Source organism: Petaurus breviceps, unplaced genomic scaffold (genome assembly GCF_028583685.1).
Source record: "Petaurus breviceps papuanus isolate PSGF00001 unplaced genomic scaffold, PetGlider_PUasm1.0 77, whole genome shotgun sequence".
In the NCBI taxonomy this organism is placed as follows: domain Eukaryota; kingdom Metazoa; phylum Chordata; class Mammalia; order Diprotodontia; family Petauridae; genus Petaurus; species Petaurus breviceps.
Genome location: NW_027186492.1, coordinates 4,888,727 through 4,914,863, shown reverse-complemented (window position 1 = coordinate 4,914,863; position 26,137 = coordinate 4,888,727). Strand labels below are relative to the sequence as shown.

Sequence of the window (26,137 nt, the reverse complement as noted above, 5' to 3'; positions counted from 1 at the left end):
CACACACACACACACACACACACACACACACACACACACACACACACCATTTTTGATTTGAGCTAGACCGGTGTGGTGTAGGATGCTCTTGGTGAGGAACATTCTCCATCAGTGCAGATCAGTGCTTTTTTATAGGCTGAGATTTGCCAAAGCACTAAGAGGTAAAGTGACTTGTCCAGGGTCATGAAGCCAGTGTTAGAGGCCAGGTTTATGTCTTGCTGACTTGAAGGCCAGCTGTCTCTCCACTACTTCTCACTTCATCTGTAAAATGGGGATAAGAATACCTATACTACCTGCCTCACAGTGTTTTTGTAAGGATTTTTAAATTTTTAAATCTTAAAAGGCTATATTAGTATATTTATGCCTGTTGCATAAACAAGATATGTTAATGAAATTAGAATTCAAATTGCATGTTCTAAGAAACACAATGATAAACTGAAGAGGGTTCAGAAGAGATCAACCAGGGTAGTAAAGGTCCTAGGGATCTTCATGCCATACATGCTTTAGAGGCAGCTAGGTTAGAACCCTGAGCCTGGAGTCAGGAAGACCTAAGTTCGAATCCTGCCTTGGGCACTTACTAGCTGTGTGATTCTGGACAAGTCACTTAACCTCTCTCAGCCTCTGTTTCCTCATCTCTAAATGGGGAAAATAAGACTACCTGCCTCTCAGGGTTGATTGGTTAAGGATAAATGCCATATAAATGTTATTATTGTTGTTACAGGGATCAATTGAAAAACCTGGAGAAAGCAAGACTATGTGAGGGGGGAGTGCAGAGAGAGGAGATCTGAGCTGGGGAGACATGGTAGTTACCTTTAGCTATTTAAAGAAGTACTATGTGGGAAGAAGGCTTAATTCTGTTCTTGTTGGCTCCAGAGGGGCAGAACCAAAAGCAGTCTGCAGAGGCTTCAGAGAAACAGAATTTTGTTCCATGCAAGGAAAATCTCTAACAATTGGCACTCCCAAAATGGAATACACTACTTCCAGAGATAACAAGGGCCTCCCTTGTTACAGGTCTTCAAGCAAAGGCTGCATCACCCCTGGATGGGGTGCTAGAGAAGTGATTTTTGTCCAGCTACAGGTTGAATTAGGTGGTCCCTATTGACCCTTTCAACTCTGAAATTCTCTGAAAAAGAGTATTTCTGGACAACAAATTTGTCCCATTAAGCTTTGTAGGAGGACAGTTTGGGGTTCTTTTTGGAGGTGGGAATAGAAGGGATACTTTTAAATCTCTTTTTAAATTTATCTTTTATATTCTTTACCAAAAATCTCAGCCTGAAAGGGAACAAATAAATTTTACATTTGAGGACTCATACTTTTACATTGAGTATCTTTCAAATTCACAAGTAATAAAAACCATATGATAAGTGACAGGCACCAAGGTGGGTAATGGGAATTCCATGACATTTGTTGATAAAAGGCACAATATAAGTACGTAGTAGATAATTATAGTATCCCAGATATTACTTGCTCAGAGGAGCTGGTGTTGTTATACCGGTTTGTTTTTGTCATTATGACTTGTATGTGCTCTTATTAATCATTTATTAAACACTAACTTGAAGCTTTACGACCTTGAAGATGACACATTGCATTCTTAGTCAGCCATAGTTAAAGTAAGAAATAAGAAATGAATGAGAAAAGTCCTAAAAAAAGTGATGAATGAATTTCAGTGGAAATGCATTTGGCTTAAATGTTGATGTGTTGATTTTGGAAGTATCCTTCCTGCTTTTATCATTGTCGTTTGGCGAACAATTTTCAGTAACAGAGTTTATTAAAGGAATTGTTCAGTCTGTCTGACTCTTCCTGATCTCATTTGGAGTTTTCTTGGCAAAGATGCTGAAGTGCTTTGCCATTTACTTCTCCAGCTCATTTTACAGATGAAGAAACTGAGGCAAACAGGGTTAAATGACTTGCCCAGAGTCACACAGTCAGTAAGTGTCTGAGGTCAGATTTTTTTTTAAAGCAATTGGGGTTAAGTAACTTGCTCAAAGTTACATGGCCAGTTATTTTGTGTGGGTGCTAAGTATCTGAGGCCGGAACCAATCCCGGGTCTCCCGACTCTGGGGCCGGTGCTCTTACTGCGCCACCTGGCCACCCCATGAGGTCAGATGCAGGAAGATGTGTCTAGGCAAAATCATTTAACCCCTGTCTCAGTTTCCTTCACTGTAAAATCAGATGCACCTCCCTTCCAGGATTGTTGTGAGAATCAAATGAGGTATTTTTAATGTGCTTAGCACAGTGCCTGGCATGTAGTAGGTACATAATAAATGCCTTTTCCCAACCCCTTCCCTAAATGTAATTGGACAAGATAAGCTCAAATAGTTGGAGTAGCAAGCAAAAACAAGGTTGCTCAGTAGTTGCAACAGCAGACAGGATGGAGGAAAAGTTTTGTTAGAATAAGGAAGATCTGAGTTTAGTTTGAAAATAGAAAAGAATTAGAAGAAAAAGAGGCTTAATTCTTTGGAGAAAAGGCATAATAAATGAGAGCTTGATAGAGTCAGAAGTGTGATCATTGGATTTGGTGCATGGAGACATGGATTTAAATCCTCTGTCAGTTGCATGACCTTAGCACATCACTTAACCTCTCTGTGCCTTGGTTTCCTCATCTGTAAAAGGAAGAGGTTAGACTGGACATCTTAGTGTTCTAAGCAACTCTCTAAGTCTTAAGTTATGGAGAAAGCACAGATTTACATTGGTAGAAGGAGTTTCCTCACCTGGGAATTTCCTACAGCAAAGAGACTGCAGATTAAGACCTTATCCCAGTTTAACAGATCAGAAAATGATGGTTTGCTATCAAACTGGCAAAGAAAAGAAAAGAGGAAAATGACAAATATTAGAGGGGCTGTGGAAAAGCAGAAACTCTGGTACACTCTTGATGGAATTGTGAATGGATCCATTCTGGAAAGCAATTTAGAGCTATGCCCAGAAAGTTACCAAACTATGCAATACCTTTTGGCCAAGCTGTTCCATATACCCCAAAGAAATAAAAGAAAGAACAGAAGGATCTATAGGTATAAAAACATAGTAGCTCTTTTCATGGTAGCCAAAAACTAGAAACTGAGAGGCTGCCCTATTGCATATGAATATAGCATATGAATATAATGGAATGTTATCACACCATGAGAAATGATGGAATGGACAATTTCAGGGGAAATGGGAAGAATTGATAAAGAACAAAGGGAGCAGGGCTGGGAGAATAGCTTATACAGTGATAATGATATTGTGAAGAAAAGCAACTTGGAAGAACTTTAGAACTCTGATTAGTGCAATTATATCCCACGTGGCCAAAAGAATGAAAATGAAACATGCCCCTTACCTCCTGCCAGAGAGATGAGGACCCTAAAATTCACAAAGAGACATAACGTGTTCAGACTGGTGGTGTCTGACTACTTGGCCAATGTACTTTTCTGGAGAGTTTTAAACATGAAATTGACCTCAGAATTTATTCAAGTCAGCATTTTTCATGGTAACATCTCACCTGACTTAACTGAAGGGAAAAATAAAAAGGAAAGAATTTATGTAGCAAGCTTCTCAGGGCAATACGGAAACAATTTAAGTGCAGATGACTGATATAACTGTTTACTTTTTCAATGACTTAAGGAAGATTGCTGTTTTCAAAGTGGGTGAGGTGCATCAAACAGATTCTTTCCATTACTTCTGTTTATATTTGAGAGAAAATAGACTCATTGAACTAATAGCAGAGTTTTGTTTTGTTTATCATAAAGCAAATTTTTAAAAATTTATTTACTTTTAGTTTACAACATTCAGTTCCACAATCCCTTGAGTACCAAATTTTCTCCCCCTCCGTCCCCCCATGGTGGCATGCAATCCAATATAGGTTCTACAAATACTTTCACAATCAACATTAGTCAAGTTGTAAAGAAGAATTATAACCAATGGAATGAACAACGAGAAAGAAGGAACAAAACAAAAAAGAGAGAGAGCAAGCAGTTTGCTTCAATCAGCATTCAGACTCCATAAATCTCTCTCTGGATGTGGATAGCCCTTTCTATCATGAGTCTTTTGGAGTTATCTTATAACCTTGCATTGCTGAGAGGAGCCCAGTCTATCAAAGTTAGTCATCACAGATACAATGTGTCTGTAATTGTATACAATGTTTTCCTGGTTCTGCTCTCCTCACTCAGTATCAGTTTATATAAGTCTTTCCAGGTTATTATGAAGTCTGTCTGCTCCTCATTTCTTATAGCATGATAGTTTACATTCATATTCTACAACTTGTTTAGCCATTCATAAACCAAAAAAAATTTTAAACCTTTCTAGAGTGAAAGAACCATAGTTCTAAAACAGGAAAGAAACCTTTCACATATCTCTTTGCTTCAGAATTATTCCTTGAGTCTAGTGTCATTAGATTAGGGCCACTCAGGCTAAGCTGATGCCAAGACTAAAGCATTGAACTTGGAACCTATTTCCCTATTTCTAACTTAGAACTCAGATTTGTATCTTTTGTGTTACTAGCTGAACTTCAGGTCATTCCTAGAATTGAAAATGGTCTCTAAGGGGTGGCCAGGTGGCGCAGTGAGTAAGAGCACCGGCCCCAGAGTCAGGATGACCAGGGATCGAATCCGGGCTCTGATACTTAGCACCACACCCAGAAATAACTGGCCATGTAAACTTGAGCAAGTTACTTAACCCCAATTGCTTTAAAAAATAAAAAAGTGGCCTCTGAGAACCCAGGTTCTCTCAGCTAGAAATCAGGAACAAGGAACAGAAGCTTCAACTCAACATGCATATATATACATATATATGTAAATTGATGTATTTGCAGATTATGAGATTAAATTCCTTAGCCTTCCTGTAACATCATGTTTCTTTGAACCCTAGTGGTAGGCAGTATCATAGATAGAGACCCCTCAGACTTAAAGTGTGCCACTTTGGGCAATCCTGGGAGTCAAACAAACAAAAATTCATCTGTCTTTTCTCTGTACCTGAGTGAGTGGTTGTCAGGTTTTAGTACTTCCTTGTCTTAAAAGTCAAGGTTTTTGTGAGTTGAAATTATATGCTTGTTTCTTTGAGAGGGAAGGTAGATTTAAGATAAAAACAGTCAAAACCCTGTGGAGTTATTAACAATAGTCCTGATTTTGTTACTCTGAAAATGACATGTTTTCTTTCTTTTTTTTCCTTTCTGCAGGGGGAAGGGCATGACTATTGGGGTTAAGTGACTTACCCAAGGTCACACAGCTAGTAAGTGTTAAGTGTCTGAGGCTGTATTTGAACTCAGGTCCTCCTGAATCCAGGGCCAGTGCTCTATTTACTGTGCCACCTAGCTGTCCCAAATGACATGTTTTCTAAGACATCTCTTTACAAGTGTTATAAATGCAGGAAAGGCTGGAAAACAGAAAATAAATGAGAGAGGTAGCCTGCATACAGTAAATAGAGGCCTGCCCTTTGAATCAGGAGATTTGAGTTTGAATTCCCATATGGGACACTTCCCAGATAGGTGATCATGGGCAAGTAGACCAGTCTGAACCAGAATTTCTTTATCTATAAGGACATAGGCTTGCATCAAATACCTCACAGGGTTAATGGAAGGAAAGCAACCTGAAACTTTAAAGTGCCATGTATGAGTTTTTATTAATATTATGATAAAACTATTTGTCACTATGTAAAATTGAAAAATGAAGGGAAGTATCTGCAAAAGGTAATGGGAGAAAAAATAAAGGTAAGTAGTTAAAAGGGGGAGGAGGGAGAGGCTTAAACTAGTTATGATAAGGGCCCAAAAGGCTAGGAGATGATCTTGAAACATAACAGTTTACCATGAATTCTTCCTGAATGGAAGTCAGGAAAGCCTCTTGACCTGGGTCATTGATGGCCTGAATAGCCACAACAGCTTTACAGCACCGTTTACACCGCATGCCCATTGTTACCCCTGTGGTCGGGCATGTGAGGGTGATGCCAGATGGCTCCCAGCACATGGGAGTCATCATGGAAAAGTGGAAAGAGCATTGGGTTTGAAGACAGAAGACCGTGCATTACACAAGGGCTTCTGCTGTTTTCTTTTACCTGTGTGACCTTGGTCAAGTGACTTAACCTCTGAGAGGCGAGAGAACAATCACAAAAGGCTTCATGGAGAAAGTAGAATTTGAATTGGGCCTTATGGGTAGAATTTCAGTAGCCAAGCCATTGAGAGGGGATATGTAATACCGAGACTAGCAAGGATGGAAAATGTGATGTGCTTAGATGGGTAGGGAGGGAGCAGGAAATAAATTTGAGGAGAGCAGAAGGCAGGGTGGAGAATAACGGGAGCTTAGGTCACAAGGATCAACATGGGCCAGCTTGGGAGGAGTCTTGAATGCCAGGCTAAAGAATTTTAGGGCCCATGAAAGGGTTGGTTGGTTGCTTTTTTGGTAGATGGGGGAATGATGTAGTCTGTTCTTTAGGAAAAAGAATCTGGTAGCAACATTCAGGATAGATTAGAGTGGGGGGAGACCAAAAAGAAGATCAACTAGGAGGTCATTATAGTTGTACAGGTATGAGATAATTAAGGCCTGAACCAGAGTGGTACCAATAAGAATAGAAAGGAGAGGATGAGTCAAGCAATTACAAAGGATGAAATGGAATCTAATGACTAGACAAAGGAAATAAAAGAAAGGAGTAAAAAAAATATCCCAAAAACTTGTGCTTTCAAACTTTTGTGACTTGGAGAAGAAAATAAGCCCCTAGAGGGCAGGGGCATTGTTTCTTCTCTGGATCACTCTGTGCCTAGCATACAGTAGGCATATGATATGCTTTTTTTGTTGAGCTGAATTAACAGAAATAGGGAAGTCAGGGAGGAAAGGTTATAAGTTTGATTTTGACATGTTTAATTTGAGTTGATGAGACATCAAGGTGGAAATGAGCCACTGGAAATACAAGAATGGAACTCAGGAGAGGTATCAGGGTTGGAGTCATCAGCAGTTAGTCTCTGAAACCATATGAAGAGTTGCATGAAAATATGCAAAAGATTCTCAAATTAGAACATTTGTTGCCTGCCTGAGGGTTCAAAGAGGAAGGATGATGGCATTCTGTGCGAAAGTAGTACTCTCCTAATAAAATTAGGGAGCCCTAATCATGGCATACAGATTTTAGAGCAGGGGCCATCTGTGTACCTCCTGTGACCATGGTCCAGTGCTATTTGAAGGCAGTTACACACACAAACAGGAAGGCTTTTTCAAGTTCTTTTTGGTTCCCTAAATTAAATTTCTTTGTAACTGTTCTTGAGCTTTTTGAGCAGGTACTATACAAAAAACCAAGTTGTTAGATCAGCAAATGTCTCCCCTCCTCTGCCCCTCCCCCATGGTGATATAGGAATTCTTGATGGTTTATATTTTATTTTTCCACTCTATCCTTAATTAAATCAATTCTACTAGTATTCTTAGTATCAACCAAAGTTATTCATGATGGTAATTTCAAAATAAAAAAAAAACACAAAAAATCCTTCCACAGCCCCTCCACCAACAAACCCCTAAATAACAGCCTGGCCCAGGGTTCTAGCATTTAGGTTTTTCTTAGGCAAAAATAATATTCTAGTTAAACTTGCTTGTAAAGTTTGGAGTTAGTTCAAATCAAACCTGTTTGAATGTCAAGAAATAGTTTAGACTTCTTTTTTGCCTTCTGTTTTTTGTTTTTGTTTTCCCCCCCCCACCGCAGATATATTCCTACCCTTCCTGCCCCAAGGAGTCCTCACGTCATAAAGAAAAAAACTTCAATATGAAACCGATTTACACAGAGACTGTATGTGATGACTTTTCCTTGTTAGGATTACTTTGTCACATTAATACCTCAGGCCTCTTTTCCTTTTTTTTTAATGATCAAGTCACCCATTGATTCTTTTCCTTTTTTTTTTGTGAGTAGCAAACATTTATTAAATAAAAACAACACAGCCATCCCTGCCCTCAAGGAGTTCACATTCTTCTCAGTGGAGAAATCTATGTGTATAATTGCATACACATTATATACAAAATAAATACAAAATAATTTTGGGGGGTGTGGGAGGTGGCGATGGAGTTGAGCTTTGAAGGAAATGAGGGAAGAAAGGGACAAGAAGAAGGCAGGAAAGATAGAGTGATGTCCTAGCTAGGTACTATAGTGTATAGAGTACCAGGTCTGGTGTCAGGGAGACCTAAATTCAAATCCAGTTTCAGACATTTGGTGTGTGACTTTGGGCAAGTAAACACCCATTGATTCTTTTTTTTCTTCTTCTTTTTGGAGGGAGGAAGGCAGGGCAGTTGGGGTTAAGAGACTTGCCCAAGGTTACACAGCTAGTAAGTGTTAAGTGTCTGAGGCTAGATTTGAACTCAGGTCCTCCTGACTTCAGGGCTGGTGCTCTATTCAGTGTGCCACCTAGATGCACCAACACCTACTGATTCTTGAAGCAAACTATATATACTAAACTGTAATGAATCCTGGAAATGATAATTTCAACAAGGGTTGTGATAAAGTTTACCTTTTCACCCTCTATTAAAAAATAGGACACAACTCTTGGGGTGGCTAGGTGGTGCAGTGAATAGAGCACTGGTCCTGGAGTCAGGAGGACCTGAGTTCAAATGTGGCTTCAGACACTTAGCACTTACTAGCCATGTGACCTTGGGAAAGCCACTTAGTCCTAATTGCCCTGTCCTCAACCCTCCAAAAGGAAAAAAAAAAAAGGAATTCACTAAGCACATTAATAACATAAGCAAAATAGATGATCATTAAATGATTTTAAGCTTAAAAGGGACGTTAGATCATAGCATTCAGTTTTCTCATTTTATAGTCATTTAAGAAAAGCTTGATTGTCTTTTTATTTTCTTTTTGGAGGGGGAAGGCAGAGCAATTGGTGTTAAGTGACTTGCCCAAGGTCACATGGCTAGTAAGTGTTAAGTGTCTGAGGCCACATTTGAACTCAGGTCTTCCTGACTCTAGGGCTGATGCTCTATTCACAGCACCACCTAGCCGCCCCTGATTGACTTTTTCTTAAGATGAAAGGAGTTTATTGGCACCCCAAGGCATCAACCAGTTGGAGTGGGGCTGCCCCCAATTCTAACTTTGAGCTGCTTTTATTTGACATAAGTAAAACAATGTACAAATGTGAATGTAAGGCAATCCTTATTGGGAGACCTTCCAATGAGGAGGTGGGATTAGTGTCTCCTTAGCTCCTCCCTTTTACAGCATCATTGGGAGATGACCTTAATTGACTTTTACAAAATCATTTTGCTGGGGTAATATTTTTATATCTTTTCAATTCAGCATGCATTAATTAAATGCCCACTATGTGGAAGGGAAGGGCAGCTAGGTTGTGAAGTGGATGGAGTGCCAGACCTGGAGTCAGAAAGATTCATTATCTTCCTGAGTTCAAATCAAATCAGACACTTACTGGCTGTGCGACCTTGGGCAAGTCACTTACCCATTTGCTTCATTTGCAAAATGAGTAGAAGACAATGGCAAACCACTCCAGTATCTTTGCCAAGAAAACCCCAAATGGCATCACAAAGAGTCAGACACAAAATGATTCAACAACAACAATGAATATGGAAGGGACTGTGCTATGCACTGTCATGAAAAATGAGATAGCTGCCAACCTTAAGGAGCTAATAGGGTGGCTGTGGCTTGGACACAGATAGGTATGGTCTGTGGTAGACTGTAATAAGAGCTAAAGACAGACTCAGAGAATGTACCTTAGGAGATTTTGATGTGGAAGAGATCACCTTCACCTGGGGAATAGAGAGACTTCTTGGAGGAGGTGGTACCTGACTGAGCTGGTCCTTGAAGAAAGAATTTTAGTAGGCTAAAGTGAACAGGGTGTGGGGGAGAGCCTACACAAATTCATGGAGGCAGGAAGGGACAGTGGGCAGAGTACATGAACACAGGGAATGGTTGGGGTTTTCTGTATTTGTAACCCAAAGGGCAAAGCACCAGTTCTCGACACATAGCAGTCTCTTAATAAATGTTGTATTGAATTGAATTAAATTGAAATCAAGATGGAAAGGTAAGTTGGAGCCAGATGGTAGAGACCTTGAGGTAGAGGCCCCCAGGGAGGTTGCATTTTTTCCTAGAGGCACTAGGGAGCCACTGGAGATTTTTGTTCACTTCATGCCATTTTCATTTGGTGGCACTCATTTCCACGCATACAATCTGTGCATTACTTGCAAACAATGCATCTATTCATTAAAGCAGTTAGCTGTTCCTGTTACTTTGTGTATTCCAAAGTCATAATACTTCATTTTAAAAAAACCTATAATTCATATTGTCCCCTGTTCTAGACTGACACCTCCCTCCCTCCCCCCCCAGTTATTCCAAACTAATGAGGTTTATTAAGTGTTTCAGAAGATCATCTGATGATACTTTGGGGTCCCCAGCATACAAGAGTCTGGCTTAAGAAGACTCTTTGTGCCTGGCTACCCCAGCTAAGAATTCATAGAATCTCAGCATTGGAATGGACTTTAGAAGTCATATAGCTCCACCTGAACAGGCTATCCAACAAGAAGGGCACACTGATGTCCATCTGACTTCCTCCATGGTGGTGGGTCAAGTTCATCCGGTCTTAGGTTAAACACAAAAGCATTTCTACCTCAGATGATTTTCTAACACCAGAATGGGTGACTAAGTGGAATTGCATAATTTCCTTCCTTAGAGATCTTTAAATAAAATCAGCAGTTTTCTAGGTGCCAGCCCACTGCTCAGTTTGCCTAGAGCTTGTCGTTGTGGTTGAGTCGTTTTCAGTCATGTACTACTCTTCGTGACCCCATGGGGAGTTTTTTGGCAGAGATGCTGGAGTGGTTTGCCATTTCCTTTTCTAGCTTATTTTACAGATGAGGAAACTGAGGTACACAGGGGGAAATGACTTGTCCAGGGTCACACAACTAGAAAGTGTCAGAGATCATTTGAACTCGGATGATTTGAACTCAGGAAGAAGTATGTTCTTGACTCCAGGCCCAGCACTTTGTGCATTATGGCATTGCCAAACTGCCTGTAATGCATGACTTCCTAAGACCTCTTCTAAATAACCTGGTGATCCTGGCCCTCTGTCCTCTGAGCCACAGTCCCATTCTTTTCCAGATGCACCCAGAAACAATGAGAGTTTCTCAGCATTTAGATTGAACTTTAATTGGGGCTTTGTGAAGGCAGGAAGGAATGATGTGTAGTTCTTCTTTGGGGTTTTGAATTTCATTACACTGTTTTATCCCATAGGCAATACGTTCCAAGAGGTTTCCACCCTTCCTCCTCTCCCCCTGCCCCCCTCCCCCCCACATAGCTGTTCTTATTTGTAGAGGAAGAAAGTGGGTCAGAAAGGAAGAGAGAGCAAAATCAGTGTTCATGATTTTTCTTTCCCTCTTCACCCTAAAGTGAACCGGGCATGGGGGAGAGCCTACACAAATTCATGGAGGCAGGAAGGGATAGGCTGAGGTCGAGGAAGAGCTAATATTCTAGTTTGACCGGTGGACAGAGTACATGAAGATACGGAATGTTTGGGAATTTTGTCTTTGTAACCCAAAGGGCAGAGCACCAGTGTTTGACACATAGCAGTAGCTTAATAAATGTGTTGAATTAAATTGAAATTAGTCCTCTATGTGTGTGTGTGTGTGTGTGTGTGTGTGTGAATATATATTATACATATCTATATACAAAGTGTATCCCAAAAGTCTTAGTGCAGCTTTAAGCTGCTAAAGCACTAAGACTTCTGGGACACAGTGTACTTTGGGGGGGAAAATAAATCTAAGTGGAAGATCATTAGAATAGGCACATCTTTTTGGAAAATGCTTTTTATTTTTACATCCAATTAATTTTCAAATATACCCCGTGCTTCCTCTCCCTTCCCTAACGAAACTTCCCTTGTAAGAAAGATGAAAAAAGAAACAGAGGAAAAAAAATTAGTTCAGCAAAATAAACCAACATGTCAGCTATATCTGACAGTCTGTGCAATAGTCCCCAAGAATGGGTAGGTCTTCAGCATGCTAGCTAATCAGTGATCAGGGACTGAGACCATTCCTATGTTTCTTAATCTATTCCTCCACATCCCTTCACCCTTCTCAGTAGGAACCTAGAATGAGAATTACTTTGGCCAGTTTAGTATAATGGAAAGACCATTCATTGCACTTTTAGTTCAATGAGAGGAATGAAGTTCGTTGAAGTCCTAACTTCATTCCTTAAAATTTGAATGACCCCCGAGCAAATCACATAAGCTCTGAGCCTCAGTGTCCTCATCCACAAAAGATGGTGATTCTTGGACTGCCTACCTCCCAGGATGGTGAGGACAGTACCCCCAGTCAAATGTAAATAGATGGGAACTGGACCTGTGATTACATTGACAAAGAGAACCCAAAGATGGGGAAACCCTACCCGTCCTAGTCAGCAGTTTCTATGCAATTTCTGGTCTGAGAAAATGAAATGACTAGTGTACTGAGAGGTTAAGTAACTTTCAAAAAAATTTTTTTTGCTTTTTGGAGGGGGAAGGTAGGGCAGTTGGGGTTAAGTGACTTGCCCAAGGTCACATGGCTAGTTTTGTGTTAAGTGTCTGAGGCCGGATTTGAACTCAGGTCCTCTTGACTCCAGGGCCAGTGCTCTGTTCACTGCACCACCTAGTCACCCCAAGGTTATGTAACTTTCTTAGGCTTGCACAGCCAGTGTATGTCAGAGACAAGTCTGACTCTGGGGCCAACTTTCTGTCCATTATATGACTCTGAGAAGTGTAAAGCAATACATAAATGTGAGCTACTGTTACTGTTGTTGTTGTTAATTATTATTATTGGATATAGTGGTCTGTGACATCTAGTCTGAACCTTTCCCTGTCCCTTCCTACTGAATTTTTGATGGAAATGTCCTTTCCTGCCACCACTGCCTCCTGGGATACTGCAACAAATTAAGAAATATGTAAGTGGATGGGGTGGCTAGGTGGTGCAGTGAACAGAGTGCCGGCCCTGAAGTCAGGAGAACCTGAGTTCAAATCCAGCCTCAGACACATAGCACTTACTAGCCATGTGACCTTGGGCAAGTCACTTAACCCCAACTGCCCTTCAAAAAAAGGCAAAAAAAAATATGTAAGTGGGCCAGTTAAGTAGGAAAATATTAGGAAGCCCTGGTGTAATTCCTTGCCAATTACAAGAAAACAATGCATCTCCCAGAATTTATTACATTTTCTGTTTATGGCCTGATGTGCCAATAGAAGGGCCTACTAATAAATAGGGCATAGTATGCTAGAAAAAAGCAGAAACAGTTCTATCAAAAGCTTGACCATTGCTTCCCAGAGGCTGGATACAAGCCAAATAGAGAGATTTTAAACTCTGAAGATTCTTCATTAGCAAGATGGTGAAATAATCAAACATTTTCCTTCTTGTAGGGTTGCTTCTGGCTTTTCCTCTTTGTAAAATGATCAGACTCTGGGCAAGTGACTAAACCCTGTGTGCCTCAGTTTCCTCATCTGTAAAATGAGCTGGAGAAGGAAATGGCAAACCACTATAGTATCTCTGCCAAGAAAACCCCAAATGGGGTCACAAAGAGTCAGACACAATTGAAACAACAAATAACAAAAAAATGGTCAGAGTTGTAACCAGAATTGGATGAACAGGTTCTGTTTTTCCCCAGTGCATCAACATTCAGGGTGTACTTCCTTAGTTCTCTAGTAACTTTGCCACAAGGGTCCTTTTGTCCCCTTACTCTTCCCATTCCTCTTATCCCCAGGAAGATGCCTGGCTCATCTAACCATGGCGGACTTATACTTTGCAAACCCCATCCCTCAAAATGAATTTGCTTTACATATTAGAATCTTTGATTCCAGTAAGCTTTTTAGCCTCTTACTTTGTGCCCCAAGTTCATTTTTTCTTTTCTTTTTTTCCTCCTTCCTTTTATCTACCAGGTACTTACTGGAGCAGGATTTTCCAGGTATGAGGATTGGTCCAGAGCCCACAACAGATTCTTTTATTGCTGTAATGTATGGAGAAACTGAAGGCAGCACCCCTGGAAATGCTTTAGTTGTGGATCCCAAAAAGCCATTCCGAAAACTTAGTCGCTTTGGAAATGCATTCCTCAACCGGTAAGAAAGATTTCATTATATGTTTTGTTGTTATGTTTATCTTAAGGAAGATTTTCTTCTTCTGAATTGCAGCCAACTGTGTGTAAAATACTAGAATTAGATTTAGTCAGTAGAGCAATATAGATGGGATTTGAGTAACCAGGATTAACATTAACAGATGTTCATGTGGGGAAAAAGAAGAACTTTTGGTGGATTCCAAGTTTAATATAAACCCACAGTCAGAACCAACTACCAAACCTCCCCTGCCCCCAACAAAACAAAACTAAATACTCTAATGTATTATTAGGCTACATTAATAAGAGAATTATTAGAAGGAGAGTGTCCATATGCCAAAAACTATTGTATTCTGTATCAGTCAGAACTGTAATATCCCATTCCACTGTGGCTGCCATATTTTAAGAACAACAGTGTTGAACTGAAGTGTGCTGGGAAAAGGGTTGCCACAAAGTTGAAAGTTCATATTGTGAATATTTCAAGCAACTGGGGGTGTTGAACCTAGGGAGGAATATGACAGTGGTCTTAAATACCTGAAGAACTGACTATTATATGGAAGAGAGAGTAGATTTAAGTTGTGTAGCTACAGAACTTCCAGTGGGTGGAAGTTAGCAGGAGGCAGATTTATGCTTATATTATAAGAAAGACCTTTCTAATCAGGACCATCCAAAAATCGAAATGTGCTGCCTTGCTAAGGAATGACTCCTTAGTCACTTACAGGTGCTGTCCATTCTCAGAAGGGTGCTGTAGAATGGATCCTTGAGCTGAGTAGGAGGTTGTATTAATTCATCTCAAGCTTTGTGAGATCTCAATGATCTCTGGGCTGATTTATCCATTACCTGGCTTCTTTTAGGCATTATGACCCTTCCTCCCCCAATATAGATCTCTTTAAAAATTTTTTTGTTTAGCATGTAAAATAATTTCAGAACAACAACAAAAAAAGGGATTTTGATACTTACTAGCAACTCTGGTCAATGTTCTTTGGGGGAGATATATGGAATTATCTGAGGATTTAATTTATTTGTGTTATTACTATGAGAGTCAATGTGACATAGAGGACAGAGAAGTGTCCTTAACCTGGGTTCAAGTCCTGCTGCTGACATATATGAGCTGGGCAAATTGCTTAACTTTTCCATACTATAGGCAACTTTCAAAATCAAGGGTTTTTATCCTTTTCTGTGTTACTATTTGGCAGTCTGGTGATGTCTCTGGACTCCTCAGAATGTTTCTAAAAATTGAAGGAAATGCTAAATTTCATTTTGGGATTAGTGAAAATAAAAAATATAATATTTTCCCCATCCAGATCTTGAAATCTATCCACAGACTCCCCTGGGGATCCATGGACCCCAGGTTAAGTTCTCCTGTTCTAAGTCCATAGATCTTGGAGAAAATGTTTTGATCTGCATTTGGTAGAAGGAGTTTCTTTCTTCTCCTGGGAGTTGTACCAGTGATTTAGATTGTGAGCTCCTTGAGAGCAGGGACTATCTTTTGCAGCAGTTAGCACATTGCCTGGAATAGGAGGTATTTAATAAATACTTATTGATGGACTGACTTACAGTGAAATCACAGGTCCAGTCCATGTCCTTATGCTCCTTATTATTATGAATGAAGAAAAGACTAACAGCAGACCTTGGGGGGGAAAAGGAAGGAACTAATATTGGTTCCTTTTTAACCCTGACATGCCACTCTCTCCTCCCCATACCCACTCTTCTTCTCCCTCCTTTTGTTTTCTTTTTGAATATATGAATGTGGTTTTTTGTTTTTGTTTTTTGAGGCAATCAGAGTTAAGTGACTTGCCCAGGGTCATAGAGCTAGTAAGTGTCTGAGGTCATATCTGAACTCCTGTCCTCCTGACTCCAGGGCAGGTGCTCTATCTACCTAGCCATCTAGCTGACCTTTCCTTTTTTCTTCATAATCTTTTCCTACCCCTTGTCTTTCTCTGCCCTCACCTTTCTCTCCTTCTATTCTTCTCCCCTGAACCCTCTTCTCCCCTGCTTTGAGAGCTGGCAGAGCAAGGAAGGCATGTGCTCCAGAGTAGTAGTTGTTATCAACTTAGGAAAGGGGAGGTAGTCAGTCAGTCAACAAGCCTTTAAGAGCCCATCACAGTCCAGGCATTGTGCTAAGGACTGGGGATAAAAAGAAAGATAAAAGACAGTCTTTACTCTGGAGGAGTTCACAGGACAGCGCTGACAGAAGTCCTGAAATACTGCGTCTTTCTAGATGTCTTTCAGAATAGGAAGAGATGCTCAGAAATTTGGGGAAGTTCCAAAAGCAGAGAGGGGTGAACCAGATGACCTCTCCAAGTCCCTTTCATTCCCATAAAGACAAAACATTAAACATTTAATTAAGTGTCTTGAATCAGTGGGAATTCAATTACCAAAAATGTGGATTTCCCGCTGTTATTATTGAATTTGGAATTATAGTAGTGCTTTGCATGATTTCACATGTATACTTGAGATCATATTACTTGCCATCTCAGTGAGCATGGGAAGGGGTAGGAGGGAAGGAGGGAATTTGGAACTCAAAATTTAAAAAGAAAAAATGTTAAAAATGATAAATTGAAATGTTAAAAAAATAAGATTACATTCAAAATATACAGAGGTTTAAATGCTTTCTGAAAGGCTTGGTTTTTTTTACCTTTCCATTGTCATTCAGAGAGAACATTCAATTTGGTAGGCTGTGCTAAGTTAAAACATAAGGAAGCTGGAAACTCAGAGATAGTGAATTAGACTCTTATTATAGAAAATAGTTTGTAGATCTTTGTGTCCGGTAAAAAAATAAATCAGCCTGGTGAGAATAGAGCTTTGGAAATTGGAGGCCGTGTTTGATAGGGCATTACACCCACTGGGCCTGGGAGCAGTCCTCTCCCAGATGACTCTGTCACAAGAGTTTACTGATAGGCAGCACCTATGTCACTCAAGAATCAAAGTACTTGCACCATGGTAATGATGGTCCTAAAATGAACTGGTTTCATTGTGTCCCTCATGTTTCCCTAGCATTCATCATAAAACAGTGGGATTTCATATTCATTAAATGAATGACAAAACATTTAGTAAGAACTTAGTGTGTGTCAACACTTTGCTAAGTGATATCTATACAAATAGAAGAATCACATAGTCTGCTGTCTGGGGGATCATGTTTTAACTGAGAGAGAGAACATTTAGAAGTTCAGCTACAGGGCAGATGGCAAGGCCCAGCCAGGGTTCCTTATGTCACTGGGTCAAATGCCAGTGCTGAGAATCTGAAGGTCCTCAGGGGCAGGGAAGATGACAAGGCATCCTCTCTCTCATACAAAGGAATAGATTTCGTAATTCCCATCTCATCCAAGCTGTGTATAAATTGTATATTGACCTGATAGGGGATTGATTATATTATGATTGGGAACTGGATATTGGCTTTTTATTTTCTTATTGGTCAGCTTCCTATTTTTTTTTGTCCCATGCTAATGAAGGGGTTCATGACAAACACAATCCAGAAGTCATTTTGAGTAACTTTAGAACTCATTATGGCTAACCCCCACTAATAATTTGGAAGCTACACTGAGTTAATGACATTTCTTAATTATATAATACTTTAAAAATATGCAATCTTATTTATTTCAAGTACCTACTGTAGTAGTTTTAAGCAGGCCAATGAAATATTATCCTGCTTTAATGAATAGATAGTCAATAAAAACCTGCTATGTGCCATTCTCTGTGCTAAGTGCTGGGGATTCAAAGTAAAAGAACTAGGAGCTCACAGTCTAATGGGGTAAACAACAAGCAGACAAATATGTACAAACAAGCTACATACAGGATGAATGGGAAGTAATCAGCAGAAGAAAGGCATTAAATTTAAGAGGATGAGCAAGGAGGCTCATGTCACCAGATTGTAGAGTATATAAGGTGTAGTAGAGTTGGGTATAAGGTGTATGAATGCTGGAGAGGTAGGAAGGAGAGCCACATTATGACGAGCTTTGAATGCCAAACGGGATTTTTTAATTTGATCCTTGAGGTGATTGGGAGCCACTGGGGTTTATTGAGTTGGGGAGGGTGGGCAGAGTGTCATATGGTCAAGCCTACACTTTAGGGAGACCACATTGGAAGCAGAATGGAAGATGGACTGGAGTGGGGAATGACTTGAGTAGACAGACCAGTCAACAGTCTTTTGCAATAGTACAGGCATGAGGTGGTGAGGTCCTGTATCGAAATGGTGGGTATGTCAGAGGAGAGAAAGGGGCAGTATATGAGAGATGTTATGGAAGTAAAATAAACAGGCCTTGGCAATGATTGTACATAAGTGGTGAGAGAAAGAGTGATGAATAAAGAGTGACACTTAGGCCATGAGGCTGGGTTACCTGGAGGCTGGTGGTGTCCTCAACAATAATGTGGAAGTTGGGGGGGAGGGGAGAGAGGCATTTTGGAGGAAAGATAATGAGTTTAGTTTTAGACCTGTTGAGTTTTAAATGTCTATAGGTTATCTAGTTCAAAATATCCAATAAGCAATTAGAAAAGCTAGACCTCCAGGGTCAGCCCAGAGCTTAGGGCTGGATAAGTAGATATGAGAATCATTAGAAAAGAAGTGATGATTAAATCCATGGGAGTTGATGAGATTGCCCAGTTCAATAGTATTATAGAGAGCAGAGAAGAAGACCCAGGGTGGAGTCCTATATGACACCTATGGTTAGTGAGCCTGACCTGGATTGAGCAAAGGGGACTGAGGAGCAGTCTAATAGGTGGGAGAGCCAGGGAAAGTGGGGTCCTAAAAACATGAAGAGAAGGGACCATCAGGGAGGAAAGAGTTGTCAACAGTGTCACAAGTTGCAAGAAGGAGGACTACTGAGAAAAGGCCAATATATTTGGCAATTAAGAGATCATTAATAACTTTTCAGAGAGCAGTTTCAGTTGAATGATGAGGTCAGAAGACAGACTTTAGAGAATTAATGAGAGTGAAAAGAAAGGAAATGGCAGCACCTTTGAAGAGTGCCTTCTCAAGGAGTTTAGCCGCAAAAGGGAGGGAAGGAAGGTAACAAACATTTACTAAGTTCCTACTATGTGCCAGGCTTTGGAATAAGTGCTTTACAAATATCTCATTTGATCTTCACAACAACTCTGGGAGGTAAGTGCTGTTATTATCTTCATTTTACAGTTGAGGAAACTGAGGCAAACAGAGGCTAAATGACTTACCCAGGTTCATATAGCTAGTATCAGAGACCAAATTTGAACTTAGGTTCTCCTGACTCCAGACCCACTGTTACTACTGGCTGCCCTAGAGAGACATGAGATGATATAATAGGTGGTGGGGAATGGATGGATCAAATGAAGATTTTTGGAAACAATACAACAGCCTAAATAAGATTCAGTAATAATCTAGTAATTACTTGAATTGCTACTTAAGTATAAGTGGTTCAAAGTATTTGTTCTTTTAAGTGTGTAAACATTTCCCCTGCAGTCTTGCTGATATAACTAATTTAATTGCCTAGCAAATTATTTTTAAGTGATAAAGGGAAAGTAAACAAGCCAACTTTTTTTTTTAAGCAATCAGGGGTTAAGTAACTTGCTCAAGGTTACAAGGCCAGTTATTTCTGGGTGTAGTGCTAAGTGTCTGAGCCCGGATTCGATCCCCGGGTCATCTCGACACTGGAGCTGGTGCTCTTACTCTCTGTGCTACCTGGCCACCCCAACAAGCCAGCTTTCTAACAGCTCCCAGTCTAAGGTCAAATTAATGAGGTTTTTCTTACCCATATTTGTTACTTGGCTGACTTTCTTTTGTAGGACTAGGAGGTGGGGAGGGGAGAGAATTGTTTATGGGTGAAACCTTTGGGTTTGTTGTAGATTCATTTTCCTAAAAATGATTTGCTTGAAAATTAGTTTCTGTTTCCTAAGAACACACCAGTACCATTTGTGTTAGAGAAAGGAAGTAAGTGGTGTTTTTTGGGTAGAGTTCAGTCTAAAATTCAAAAGTCATAAATATAATGCAGAGATAGAAGGAACTTTAGAATGTATCTAGTCCCACTCCACCCCTTTTTACATTAGGAGGAAATGAAAAGTTAGTTGTATCACTAACGATATATAAAAGAGGAAGTTAGGTCATTGATTTAACAAGTTGATCAAGCAATGACTTTCCATTTCCTAAGACAGTAGTTCTCAAACTTTCTGTCATACCAGAACACTTCACAATAACCAAATCTCAGCTAAACCAGCAACAAAATCTTTAAAGGGGATTTTTTTTACACTGTCTACAATTAATGGTACCAAATAAGAAAAGACTACTTTAGTTCCTCCACACACCCCCCCCCCCCATCAAACTGATTTTATTCCAAATCGAACATTACTACAAACAACATAGATAATGAGATGGAGGCTGTTATTTGCTATCCATTTCACAAAGTCTACTAGAAAGGTCAAGTGAGATGAAGATGTGAAGCCTCCTCATGAATTAATATGCTAATAAGTATTATTTGAACCCAGGGAAGGAAAGCAAGACAAATATAGTTCTTGCAAGTGATTTTGTTACTTTGCTTGTTTTTAAGAGGGGGAAAAAAGAGAAGAAAAAAGAATAGGGAGAAAATTTTTAAAAAGAGGGGTAGAATTTACTAATTTGTCTATTTAGAGTACCCAAGTAGGAGAAAATACACAACATGGAGGGAAGTCATGGAAGGAGCAGGTGTCTCATGAACACTGTTCTTATCTGAACCTGAAAAAAGTGGGTTGAACACACATACACACACAGAGTTTGATGTAGACATATCTTCAATTCAATAAGGAAATAAGCAGGGTATGGGAAGGGGTGGGTGTTGAAGAGGAAGAGGGAGAGTCAGAGAGGGAAAAGTCAGCAAAATATATTAGTTTCAGAGTGTCAACAAAAATGGATGAATTAAAAGGAGGAAGAAAGTGTAAGAATCAAAGATCTGGGTAGAGGAGAAGAAAGGGACCAGTTTGATTCTAGATTACTAATACTGATCAAATTCCTTTTTCTATGCAAATACCATGGTGGGGAGAAAAGAGAGGGACAAGTATAAGTGGATACAGTGGAGGGAAATTAACAAGCACACCAATAATCATAACTACAAATGGCATAAATTTATTCACAAAATGAAGATAGAAAGGAGAATCCAACAGTATATTGTTTATAAGAAAAACACTTAAACCAAAGATTCATATAATTCAAACCAGGGGCTATAAAAGAATTTATTATCCTTCAAGTGAATTTTAAAAAGCAGACAAAGCAGCAATAAAAATAGACATGGTTAAAAGAGATGAACCGGGAAATTAGATTATGTTTAAAGGTACCATAGTTAATAGTATACTTACTTTGGCATTTTATTATGGCATAGTATTGCAATACTTAAAAAAAGGGTGACCAACTTCCAGGGAGAAATAGACAGCAAAATTCTAATAGCTGTCTCTTTCAGAGCTAGACAAATCTGACAAAAAAGAAAAACAAGAAAAGAAGTTAAGGAATTGAAGAGAATTTTAGAAAATGTAGATGTCTGTAAATATCTGGCTGTTTGTTATTGATTGGAAATATAAAGTAAGCATATTTCTTATGGTAATTTTTCAAAAATTGATCATTTGCTAAAGTGTAAAATCCTCATGAACAAATGCAGAAAAATAGAAACATCTTCTTTGCTGTAATTTCTCAGTCATTTTTCAGTCATGTCCATCTGGAGTGGTTTGCCATTTCCTTCTCTAGCTCATTTTACAGATGAGAAAACCAAGGCAAATAGCTAATAAGTATCTCAGGCCGGATTTAATTCAGGAAGATGAGTCTTCCTGACTCCTGGCCCAGCACTTTATTCACTGTGCCACCTAGCTGCCCATTCTTTCCTTACCAGAATATAATAAAATTATGATGAATAAAGGGCATATGAAGAAAGAATTCAAACTTAAGTGGGGAATAAATTATTCCATCCTATAGAATCAGTGGGTCAAACAACATATCACAAAAACAGTAAATATTTTCTTTAAGGAAAATGACAGGGGGTGCGGCTAGGTGGCTCAGTGAATAGAGTGCCCGCCCTGGAGGTCAGAAGGACCTGAGTTCAAATCCAGCCTCAGACACTTAACACTTACTAGCCATGTGACCTCAGGCAAGTTACTTAACCCCAATTGCCCTGCCTTCCCCCCTCCAAAAAGAAAAAAAAAGAAAATGACAGCAATAATACAACATGTGAAAACTTTTGGATTGTAGTCAAAATAATCCTCATGGGAAAATTTGTGTCTCTACATATTTTCATAAACAAAAAAGAGAAAGAGAAAATCAGTGAATTGGGCATGCAACTAAAGAAAACTAGAAGAGCAACAGATTTTCTTTTAAAAAAACTATTAAACAAAAAATAAGAATTTTTAAAAATCCAAATTGTTGAATGAAACTAGGACATTTTAAAAAAAACTGGTAAATTAAGCTGTCAACTGGTCTGATACAAAAGAGAGAAAAGCAATTTGTTAATGTAAAAATAAAGAATTTGCAACAAATATAGAGGATATGAATGAAATAATTAGAAACTATTTTGCAAGGGGCAGCTAGGTGGCACAGTGAATAGAGAGCACTGGCCCTGGAGTCAGGAGGACCTGAGTTCAAATCCAGCCTCAGACACTTAACACTTACTAGCTGTGTGACCTTGGGCAAGTTACTTAACCCCAATTGCCCAGCCTTCCCCCCTCAAAAAAGAAAAAAGAAACTATTTTGCCCAATCATACACCGGTGGATTAATATTTATACAAATGTAAAATGCCTAGACTAGCAGAGCAAGAAGAATCTCTATAACCCAATCTCAGGAAAAGAAAATGAATAACCCATGAGGGAACTCCCAAAGGTTGGGTGTCGGGGGAAAGAGAGGAGAGAGGGAGCCCCAGACCAGATTAACTTACAAGTGAATTTTATCAGACATTCAGAGAACAATTCCAATATCACATAAATTCTTTTCAAAAACAGAAAAAGAAGAGAATCTACAAAACTCCTTCTGTGAAACAAACATGGTAGAGATACTGAAGACGAGGCATGAAGTTGAGCAGACATATCCAATATGTGGCTCACAACACTCCTGAGTGTGGTCAGAATTAGATTAAAATGTAATTAGGAAATATTTAGCAAAACAAAATACAATGAAACATAGAAAACATTCTCTTTTAAAAATAAAGCAATATGTGACCTGTGGGGATCCTCATGTATGGATTAGGTGCCCTTTTCTACTTTTAATTTGACACCACTGAAGTAGAGGAAGAAAACTATAGATCAATCTCTCTTTTTTTGAGGAGGGATGGCAAGGCAATTGGGGTTAAGTGACTTGCCCAAGGTCACACAACTAGTAAGTGTCAAGTGTCTGAAGTCAAATTTGAACTCAGGTCCTCCTGACCCCAGGGCCAGTGCTCTATTCACTGCACCACCTATCTGCCCCAGTCAATATCTTTAATAAATATCGATACAAAAATATTTAATAAAATGTTAGCAAAGGAACTACAAAGGCATATTTCAAAGATTATATATTATGACAAGGTTGGTTTTCTATCTAGAGTGCAAAGTTGCTTTTATATTGGGAAAAATATAAACATAATAGACTATATTAATAACAAAGATCATAATATGTCAATAAATGCAGGAAAAGTTTTTGACAAAATACAATGCTTACTTATGTCTTAAAAAAATTTTAAAAGCTTAGTAATAAATAGGCTCTTCATTAATGTAGAAAATAGTCTCTTGGGGCGGCTAGGTGGTGCAGTGAGTAAAACGCAGGCTCTGGAGTCAGGAGGACCCGAGTTCGGTTCCAGCCTCAGACACTAACACACAAAAAACTAGCTGTGTAACCTTGGGCAAGTTACTTAACCCCAATTGCCCTCCAAAAGGAAAAAAAAATAGTATCTCTAAAACGGAGAATGCAAGTTATCAGTAATAGAGAAATGCTAGAGGTTTTCCTGATAAGATCAAGGGCAGAACAAGAATGTCCATTATTGACACATTTATTTAATGTAGTTTTGGAAATACTAGCTATAACAATAAAGTATAAAAAAGAAGAAATTGAGGGAATGAATACAGGCCAAGAGTAAGAAGAATGATCGCTTTTTGTAGATGATAAGATGGTTTACTAAGAGAACAATATTCAGCCAAAAATGAATTGGAACAATAACTTCTGTAAAGTAACAGGCTATAAAATAAACCCACAAAAATCATGACTTCACAAGATTAATGGTGAGGCATTCTTCCTACCCCTTAGAAGAATGGCAATGAATTAGAGCAATGGTATCAAACTCCAGTGGAAATGGGGGTCACTAATCTGTGCATAAGGGTCCCTGAAAGCTACATATTGACTTAGTTTTAAAATGCAATGTTTTCTATGTTTTACTGTAATTTTTTTTATTTTGTTAAATACTTCCCAATTACATTTTAATCTGGATCAGCAGCACTAGGGGACGTTGGGGTTTACATAGGATCTGTGGGAAGACTGTTTCACACCTCTAGTTCACTAGAGGGTCAGTTTTCATACATTGTACAAAGGATATTTGAAAGGATGAGGTGGTATTGAAATTAAATGTACGATTCGTTTTGCTTGATTGTACTTGTTACAAGGGTGTGATTTATTGATGGGGAGGCATAGTTATGGGAGGAAAGATATGGATAGTGATAATGAAAAAAGAAAACAGGGTCAGTGAAAGACTTTTTAATATTCAAAGAACAGAAGAAAGTTCATAAGGGAACACAAACAGCAGTATTAGGGCTACATGATAAAGTGTGTGTGTGTGTGTGTGTGTGTGTGTGTGTGTGAGAGAGAGAGAGAGAGAGAGAGAGAGAGAGATCTGTAATAGAAATTTGTGTGGTCTTTATAAGCCTCTTATAAAGAAATTTTACATCTCTTGATATATAGCAAGTTGATAATAAAAACACTTTAATTTTTTTTTTTAAGCAATCAGGGTTAAGTAACTTGCTCAAGGTTACATGGCCAGTTATTTCTGGGTGTGGTACTGAGTGTCTGAGCCCGGGGTTCGATCTCCAGGTCATCCCAACACTGGAGCCGGTGCTCTTACTCGCTGAGCCACCTGGCCGCCCCTAAGCAATTGGGGTTAAGTAACTTGCTCAAGGTTACATGGCCAGGTGTTTCTGGATGGGTGCTAAGTGTCTAAGCCCAGGATTCGATCTCCAGGTCATCCTGACACTGGAACAGGTGCTCTTTCTTGCTGTGCTACCTGGCCGCCCCATAAAAACATTTTAAAATATATAAGTATAACTCAACAAATTCAACTAAACAGACATTTATTAAATACTTCTGATGTTCAAGATATATGTTAAGATACTACTTAATCACTGTATTTCAAAAGGAATCATAGCTTATGATAGAATGCTGGACTTTAAGTCAGGAAGACCTGAATCCACATTCTGCCACTGACATTATCTGTGTGACCCTAGGCAAGTCATATAGGGTCCCTGAGGGCTTGGACTATTTCCTTTTTATATTTTCCTCTCTGGCATCTTATACATAGTAGGTGCTTAATAAATGTTTGTTAAATGATTGATATTTATGTTCTTTTATTTATTTTTTTTTTAAAAAGCAGTTGGGGTTAAGTAACTTGCTCAAGGTTACATGGCCATTTATTTCTGGGTGTGGTGCTAAGTATCTGAGCCCCGATTCGATCCTCAGGTCATCCCGAGGCCGCCCCTATTTATGTTCTTTTAGCAAGACTGTCATAAAAGAGCATTAGGCAAAACTGAACTCTCTCAGAGATAAATTAGTGGGCATGCCTCTGGGGAGCATATTCTGGTCAGGTCAAATACACAATAAAACCTCTTCTTTAGACTTGTCTGGTACCTCAGGGAACATGCCATACGCTAGTGGGACAGAGTACATTGAGAGAAATTAACTAAGTAGCTAGAATACTATTTTAATTTCAATACCACCTCATCCTTTCAAATACCCTTTGTTAATAAGTGGTCATTACAACTGCTTCGCACTTCAGGCAACAAGTAGTTTTCCCAAGGGGCAGATTATTACATCTCCCTTATCACTGTAACTGTAGCTTGTGCATTATCCCAGGAGAAATGTGTGGGATTGCTCTCAGACCAGAGTGCTTCTGGATTACTCTAGAAAGAAAGTGCCACACATTCAGCAAACTATAGGAACGTATACATACATGCATACATATCCATATGTATACATACACATGTGTGTAA

General features: G+C 39.2%; 1 protein-coding gene across 1 annotated transcript in view; it reads left to right on the top strand.

Moving 5' to 3' along the window:
* EHD4 (EH domain containing 4) overlaps positions 1-26,137 on the top strand; it is a 104,703-nt gene that overhangs the window by 2,624 nt on the left and 75,942 nt on the right. The window contains exon 2 of the mRNA XM_069105818.1: positions 13,826-14,002. Coding sequence (XP_068961919.1) covers positions 13,826-14,002 — 177 coding nt within the window. The remainder of the gene's footprint in view (positions 1-13,825; positions 14,003-26,137) is intronic.